The 9,070-nt window shown below is 39.9% G+C and overlaps 1 protein-coding gene across 1 annotated transcript; it reads right to left on the bottom strand.

Moving 5' to 3' along the window:
• Window positions 1-6,911: 6,911 nt before the first annotated feature.
• Window positions 6,912-7,301, bottom strand: LOC118831997 (chromobox protein homolog 3-like). Its single transcript, XM_036739477.1, has one exon. It carries the CDS (start codon window positions 7,299-7,301, stop codon window positions 6,912-6,914), a length of 390 nt encoding a protein of 129 aa, XP_036595372.1.
• Between the last annotated feature and the right edge of the window lie 1,769 nt (window positions 7,302-9,070).

Below are 9,070 nucleotides of genomic sequence, written 5' to 3'. Positions count from 1 at the left end.
CGGGAAGAGCAGAGTGGTATTTTAGCTTCTCTCCTAGAAACTATGGAACTATTGATGTAGCTCAAGATCACATAGCTTTTTTGGTGGCCATGTCACATGACTCATACTGAGCTTGTAGTTAACTAAAACCTGTAGATCTTTTTCATGTGACATCAAGCAAGGAATTTATCAGGAAAATATATATTGTCTAGGCTTATCTTCCTTAATTTATGACTTTTTCTGTTCATCATTTGATCACAAATGTGGGCTTAACATTGACACTTTTACTGTAGTAGGTATTTCTTCCAATAGTACTCAACTCCTTCATGCCTTCTCATTCCAGACAATTCTTGTCCACGTTCTTCCAGTGATCCTTCTGAAGATCTTTCCAGCATTTTAGAGGACTTTCCATGGCCTCTTTACATGGAATGGGTACCAGTCCAGAACTTGGACTGTTTATTACTTTTGATATACACAGCCCTCTCTTTTTCCTATCATAGATTTCCTCTGTATTATATCTTATGCCATTTCATGCCTACAGCTCATTCTTGGAAATATGTTGAAGCTTGCATGTATTCACCATGTATCTCATTCCTGCTTTCTGACTCTTCATGAAGTTTGGATTTTTAGCAGTTGTGTGTCCAAAGATGCAGCAAGACAGCATCAAAGGAATAATATTTGTACTAAAAATATGGGGTTGTGCATTGTGGAGCAGCTTGAGGATTATTGAAAGCACTGTGAAACTTTCCAAATGCAATGTAGCCTAGGTCCAACTCATTGTCTTTTGGTAATTACTGTCCGAGATATGTGTCCCTAACTCAGTCGATTGGTCATCCAATCACAGGCCATCATCTGGACAATAGGCATCCATTTTTTTCTTGTTCATATTTGTTGGCTTATCTCTTTTGAATAATCATAAATTTCATTGAGGAAGCCCTGAAATGTGCTGAAGCTTAATACAAACATCACAATGATACCTGCAAAGAGAAACAGCTGAGATGCTCACGAAGTATATCGGGTATATCTCTCCTATTCGGATCTTTCATAGGATATCCCTCACAGTGGTGATGATAACCTTTGGTGAGAATACATCTCCCTGTTTTGTGCCTGGTTTGACTAAAATAGTTGCAGTCATTGAGCAGTTATGTCTGTTGTCAACTATTTCAAGCACTATAGCACCATATTAATATGTACATGTATTCCTTTTTTTGGAGGAATGCCTTCTTTTTCATTTTTTCCACTGAGTCAAATGCTTCCTTATAATAAAAACAAACCCCACACTTGCAGGTTTGTATTCTCCTTGACTTTTAGTCAAGATGAGATCAATTCAATTAGACAAACATTTCTTAAGCATCTGTTGTATTCAATGCACTATCAATAAAAATACAAATGAAAGTATTCCCTGTCCCCATGGAGCTAAAATTCTATTGCAAGGATATCTAATATACAAAAATAGGAAATGTAAAGATATTTTGATATGTTACATTAAATAATTAGTTATCTTTTTATATTTTCATCAAATATTTATATCTAGGTTTACTTATATCTAATATTTATATAGTGTTTACTGTGTGCCAGGCACTGTACTAAGTCCTTTAAAATAATAATCTCATTTAATTCTCATAATATCCCTGGGAGGTAAGTGCTTTTGTTTGTTGTTGTTGGCGTTCAGTCATGTCTGATTCTTCATGACTCATCTGGGGTTTTCTTGGCAAAGATACTAGAGTGGTTTTCCATTTCCTTCTCTAGATCATTTTACAAATGAGGAAACTGAGACAAACAGGGTTAAGTGATCTGCCCAGGATCACATAGCCAGTAAGTGTCTGAGGTGGGGTTTGAACTCAGGTCTTCCTGATTCCAGGCCTGGTGCTCTATCCACTGCACCACTTAGATGCCAAGTGCTATTAACATCCTCATTTTACAGATAAGGAAACAGAGAAAAACAGGCTAAGTGATTTGCCTAGGTACAGGAGTGGGGAACCTCTATCCTCAAGGCTGCAGGTTCACTACCCCTGGCTAGGATCACATAGCTAGTAAATGTATGAGGTCACATTCGAACTCATATCTTCTTGACTCTAGTTCCATAACTCTATTCACTGTGCCACCTGGTTGCCCCCAACTTGTGTGAATATTCTTTCCCTGCTTCCCATCTAACCATGTGTGGAAGTTCTATGAATCTATTTTTGTCATGAGGGACTGTTCCTATGTGGTGACAAAGAGTCTTTTGGTTACCTGTAGAGTCAGAGGACTGAAAGCCTATGAGTTGCTGAGTGGGAATTTAGTGTGCATGCAGAAAGAATGATCTGACCCTCCACTGGTCCTTTTGCTCTTTTTCTTCCCAGTGGCAAGTGAGGCAAGAAATGCTCTGAGGTGCATGTTGAGGAAGTGGCAGAAAGCTTCATTATCTCACCCAGCTGCCACATATCCATGTGAACATGACACCTTTATTTCTTTTGTGTTTATGCTTCCTTGTTCTCAGATAAACTACTATCCAGAGATAGAAGTGACCAGGCTATGGCCTTGTCAAATTCAAAATGTGGGGAAGAACCACCAAAGATATTCTGCGCAATGGGAGTTATTAACAGAGTCCACCAGAGGTGGGAATTGTGGCTGACAATGGAAGAAATGCCTACAGATGAGTACAGAAAGCCAGCAACCTGAGCATAGTGGGAATTTCAGGGATTGTGACCCTTGAAGACAGCTGGCCAACTATGGACTCTAGAAAGCACTGGTATCTGAATATCAACAGAGACCTATACCTAAAGGAAACCATGGGGATTCCACAAAGGGGGAAAAATCCCCAAACTTCCAGGGCCAAGAGTCAAGAGATACTCCACGACTATGCATGTTCTCTGCATATGTTCATCACTACCTTTTCATTTTTAATTTAAGCCCATTCTCCTCAGAGACCTTGTATCTATATCTGTAAAGGAAAAGAGTGCTCCCAAGTTGGAGGGAATCTTTTGAAACAACTTGTTTTTATCTTTCCAAAAGCTAACAGAATTCTACTAGTTGATAGAGAATGGGGAATATGCCATTTGGGGGCTCAGGAAATGTAGTGCTAAGAACTCTTCTCATGACTATCCCTTGAACCTTTTGGGCAAGTAGTAGTCATCCACCATCTGGGGACCCAACTCATCGGAGTAAACAAGAGTTAGGACTTACTGACAATGATCTTTTATTACCTTTTTTGAGTAATAATATCATCCATATTTTTCAATTCTTTGTGTATCTTTCATTCCCTGAAATATCTTTTACAATTATCTCTCAATATTTCCAGGCATGTAATGCCTCCAGTGTGAATTTCTTTGGTGTGTACTTGTTCTGGTCCACTTCATCTTCCTAACTTTGTCCCTTTTGTGTTGTTTCCACGTACTCACTCAGAATATCCGGGATTATGGTGTTCGGATTCACAAAAGTAAGATTATTTTAGCCAATACATCAAGTGAATAAATCTCTGAGGGATATACAAAATAGGAAAGCAAAATTGGGATCCAAGAAGGTTAGGGCACAGGAGCCAAGCTATTTATGAACTGTTTTTAAAATTAATCTATTCCTCGAAACTTTAAACATAGATTCTTGAGGGGACCAAGGATGTCTGGGACATCTAAAAGGTTTGAACATATACAGTTGGAAGCAAGCTGGCATAACAAGTTTCTGATGCCACCCAGAGGCTCTCTCTCAATATGGCACCCCCAAGCAGCTCATTCAAAACATACACCATTGGTATTAGAAGAAGGTCATTGTTTGGGTTTTGAAGGTTCAGAGTGAGTACAAATAGCAATTGTTTCTGTTCTGACCAGAAACCCTGAAGGGCTTTCGCTCCCCTATTGATTTTTTTTTAGAGAAGGTAAAAGAGGCCTTTTTTGCCTCATTTCTTACTTAGCCTTAATCACTGAATGGGTGTTGCCTCAGACAAACTGAGACCTAGGAAAGACCTTAGCTTAAAAAGGCCAAGGTCTCTCACTGCATCGGGACCATCTGTAGTCATTCTGAACTATGATGTCTTGCCACTAGACCCAGATAGCTCTGGAGGAAAGAATGAGGCTGGTAACTGTGCACGACCCTCATCAAATTAAATCAAATTCACTTGCAAGTCAAGACATAAGCTTCCTGACATCATTGTCCTCTTCCCCACCCCCCATAATTTTATTAGTTTATTTATTTTAAGTTTTCAACATTCATTTCCACAAGATTTTGAGCTCCAAATATTCTCCCCATCTCTTCCCTCCCCACCACCCCAAGATGGCATGCATTCTGATTACCCCTTCCCCCAGTCTGCCCTCCCTTCTATCAAACCCCTCCCCCTTATCTCTTTCCCCTCTACTTTCTTGTAGGGCAAGATAGATTTCTATACCCTACTGCCTGTATATCTTATTTCCCAATTGCATGTAAAAACAACTTTTTAACATTTGTTTTTAAAACTTTGAGTTCCAAATTCTCTCCCTTCTTCCCTCTCCACCCACCCTCATTGAGAAGGCAAGCAATTCAATATAGGTTATATATGTGTAGTTACGCAAAATGCTTCCATAATAGTCATGCTGTGAAAGACTAACTATATTTCCCTCTATCCTATCCCGCCCACCATTTATTCTATTTTCTCCTTTGATCCTGTCCCTTTTCAAAAGTGTTTGCTTCTGACTACCCCTCACCCAATTTGCCCTCCTTTCTATCATCTCCCTCTCTTAACCCCTTCCCCCCTACTTTTCTGTAGAGTAAGATACCCAAGTGTATGTTATTCCCTCCAGAAGCCAAATCTGATGAGAGTAAGGTTCACTCATTCCCTTTCACCTCCCCCTGTTCCCCTCCATTGTAAAAGCTTTTTCTTGCCTCTTTTATGTAAGATAATTTACCCCATTCTATCTCTCCCTTTTTCCTTCTCCCAATATATTCCTCTCTTACCCCTTAATTTTACTTTGTAGATGCCATCCCTTCATATTCAACTCACCCTGTGCCCTCTGTCTGTACACACACACACACACACACACACACACACACACACACACACATTCCCTTCAACTACCCTAATATTGAGAAAGTTATCATGAGTTATGAATACCATCTTTCCATGTAGGAATGTAAATAGTTCAATTTTAAGAAGTCCCTTATGGTTTCTCTTTCCTGTTTACCTTCTCATGCTTCTTTGATTCTTGCATTTGAAAGTCAAATTTTCTGTTCAGCTCTGGTCTTTTCATCAAGAATGCTTGAAAGTCTTCTATTTCATTGAATATCCATTTTTTCCCCTGAAGTATTATACTCAGCTTTGCTTGGTAGGTGATATCATTGTTCCTCTTTAAATATGAAGGACAAACAACAACAGCCTTTGAGACCCAACTTGTTCTGCGTTGGGGCGAAACTATTTCTTATATAACAAAATATTCATTGTAGCATTTAGCGGCAGCAAAAAACCAAATAAAACAAAACAAAAACTGGATACAAAATGAGGCCTATCAATTGAGGACTAGTTGAACAAAGTTGGGTTCAAGTATAAGAAACTATTACCGTTTTTTAAAGGAAGAATATAAAACTACTTATTGACCACTGTTCACCAGTATGCACAATAAACAATATACAGTTGTATAACATTCCAATGACTACAAAGTTATTTTTTTTTGCCTGCCTCCCATGGAGCCAAGTGACCTAAATACTCAAAAGCCTGGTCCTATGTTGAAGGGATGGGTTGGGATAAAGAAGGAAAAAACATGCACATCAAGAGTATAGAAGACTACCTATATGGGTACGTCTGCTTCCCCATTTATGCCCATAGTTCGGAAAACACAACCCCTCCCCCAACTACCTGCCCTTTGGGCAGAATGTTTATGTTCCAGCAGATGGGGATGTTACTACCTGATTAAGAGAGGGCCCTTTGGTTAGTGAGATAAGATGGGACACCCCTACTTTCTGAAGCAGGAAGTCCCAGTTTTCCTCTTTTTTTTAAAACCAAGGCCAAAATGGTTCTATTTTAACATTTTAGGTAAATGTTCAAACAAGTTCCAGCAGCATTTACCTATGCACGTTTCTAACCTAGGATTGGGCAACATCAACAACTGAGGTGGCAACCTGTGGGAAGGCTGCCAACAAGCATGGCATCCTTTCACGAGTCCCAGCAGACGGGGCTCTTGTCCAGCCAGATCTGACCAATGAGGCTTTTGGGAGAGGATCCCTTTTGGATGATAAATGTGGAGTTGTCCTTTGTATTCACAGGGAAGATGCTCACCACCACCTTAATAGGTCCCAGAGACTGAGCACTACACTACCATGAACACTCCAGCAAGGCTGCAAAGTGCCTACTAAAGCATTCTATTCTATTCAAAAACAGTTAGTGTTTGGAAAAGAGAAGGCAGCACATTTTCTGGCAGTCAGGAGAAACAGGCTCCTTGGCTCCCCAGAATCGGACAATAATGGGAAATGGCTGCCAGCAGCACGCTTTCAATGGATTTACCTCTTGGTGTAAAATGTAGCTTTTATTAGTAAGTTGGGTTTCGAGTGAACGTCAAAATTCTATGTAGACAAAACATTGTCTCCAACAGCTAACCTTAGGCATACATGGGGGCTAAACATTTCTTAGGATTCACAGTAGTGACTACAGAAGGTATGAATCAGTATTTATAAAAGTTTTTCTGTACTGTGGAGGAAGTTAATACTTCCATAGTATCAAATGCTCTCTTCTGTGATAAATGTTAAGCAAATGCAGAAAGCTTGTTCAGTTATCAGTGCTGTTGATACAAAATAAAAATCAGCCCAAACAAAAAACAAATGAAACAAAAACAAAAACCTACTTCAAAATTTACCCAACTCAGCTCTCATTAGATGTAGATGGTGCTCCCACGGCTAACAAATCAAAGAATGGAATCGATATCCAGATCAACGTAAATGATTATTGTGCTTCATCTTCAGGACAGGAGTGCCAGGTCAGTCGTAAAAGGCGATGACTATCTGAGAACATTCATGTTTGCTCCTTTGGCCAGCACCAAGTGAGCCTCACCGGAATCTTTCCACTTCATGAGAAACATCAGCTCTCCACTGCCGTCCACAGCACCAATGATTCGCTCTGGGTCAAGGCCAGGGGCTAGGGGGGTGGGGGGCGGCAGCCCACTTGTGCTTCTTTGACTTGCTGTTCTGTTGTATGACTCCGCGTTGGAAGAGGACTTTCTCTTGGCTCCATCTTTTTCTTTTCCAGACTTCTGAGAATTCAGAAACGCTTCAATTAACTCTGGACAATCCACATTTTCCTCGGGTTCCCATGTGTTGTCGGCATCTGTAAATCCTTTCCATTTTAAGAAATATACCACTTTCCCGTTCACCACTCGCCGGTCCAACATCTTCTCCACCACAAAGTCTTCGGGCTCTGCTTCCTCCTCTTTTTCACTCTTGACATTCTTGCAATGTAGTTTTATTGGAGGCTATTTTTTATTGCAGACTTGAGCTTTAATTCACCACCGCTCCGGGTACCTGCCGCTGCCGCAGCTGCTGCTCCTGCTGCCCCTGCCCATTTGCCTTGCCACTGCCACCACTGCTGCTATTGCTGCTGCTGCTTGCTGCCTAGGAGCAAGTAGGCGAGCGTGGAGCTGGGCTACGCTGGGGAGCCGTAGCTGCTGAGCCAGAAGCTTTTATTATTCCGCAAAAAATAACTGAGGAATTTAAAGAAACATGAAAAGATTTCTATGAAATAATGTAGTATGAAGAAAACTGAACCAAGAGAACAATACACACAAAATTAGAATAACGTAAACGTTAACACTAAAGAGAAGTGATAATACTAATACTAATACACAGTAGGTATTTAATAAATTTTAATAAATTCCTTCTCAAAAGACAAGTGGGGACTAAGAATGTGAAATGTGGCAAACACTATAGGAGGCGGTTCCTATTTTAGATTTATTTAAATGTTTTTCTTCATTTCAAAACACCAGAACAAAGCGACTTTCTATGGCCCCTGCTATTCTGTATGTGTTGCCTTTCCCTACTAGAAGATGAGTTCTCTGTGGGAAGAGACTGTCTCACTCTTACGCTTAGCACAGTATAAATACTTAATAAATGTATTTCATTTATTCGTTAATTCCAAAGAAGGGATCAATGCATGTGTGTGTCCAGGGAGCAGGGGCTAAAAAGGGAAATGATTAAGATGCAAAAACAAGAGACACTATAGCTTTTAAGAAAAGACATATATAGAAGATGCAGAAGGATAGGTAACAAGCGATGGATACAAAAATGTGGCATTCTTGTCTAAACTGTACTTTTGACTCTCCACAAGACTTTGTCTGCCATACTATAGAAACCTCTTCATCCTAGAATTTCACTACACCCTGGAATTCTGCTCACATTGGAAGTACCCTCCATTCCTGTGACATCTCCTTCTGATTGTCTGCTTCCTCCTAGAACTTCTATTTTAAAGAGGAAGGCCAGGCCAACCACATCTTCTTTCCAGGTAGTACTCTTGATTCTCCACAGGACTTTGTCTGCTATGGCCCTGCTCCAGTACCTTCACACCCTACCCTACTTTCAGTTCCCTTTTTTGTGTTATCTTTGTCCATTATAAAGATAGTCCTTGAGGGCCAGGGGTATCTTTATTTCTGCTTGTATTTGTATTCCCAATGCTTAGTAAAGTACCTGAAACATAGTAAATGCTTAATAAATGCTTATTACTTGCTTGCTTGGTCCTTTAAGACCAAGTTAGGAGTTAGGAGTAGAAGAACTAAAGCTCAAAATTATCTGAGACTGGCAAAAAGAATCTAAAGATAACCAAAAGACAGTTTTGGTAGAGCTACTGAACTTTTTTATTGCTTGTCTTTTCACTGCTAAGGAGAATGACCTTTGACATGGAATAGAGAGAAGAAAAAATAGCTAATAGGGAGGGAAAACTCTAGAAAAATTAGAAGATAATTAAGAGAGTATCTATTTGTCCTTGATGAGTTCAGGAGAATAGGCCCAGATCCACTGCACCCAGAATCTTGAAAGAAGTATAGGGTATGTTTTTTAAGTCAGCATTAGACACATGTCCCTATTTTCATGAGTAGAGTGTGTATACTATAGGCCAGTGAGCTTCAATTCAATTCCCAATAACATCAGGCAAGATGTTAAATGTAAAGTG

This window comes from Trichosurus vulpecula, chromosome 9, assembly GCF_011100635.1.
Source record: "Trichosurus vulpecula isolate mTriVul1 chromosome 9, mTriVul1.pri, whole genome shotgun sequence".
Lineage (NCBI taxonomy): Eukaryota > Metazoa > Chordata > Mammalia > Diprotodontia > Phalangeridae > Trichosurus > Trichosurus vulpecula.
Note: the sequence above shows the minus strand (reverse complement) of the source record. Positions and strands in the feature narration are given on the sequence as shown.

What these genes read in the sequence shown, in the direction of transcription:
- LOC118831997 (XM_036739477.1), bottom strand. Translation starts at nt 7,301, where the DNA reads ATGTTGGACCGGCGAGTGGTGAACGGGAAAGTGGTATATTTCTTAAAA.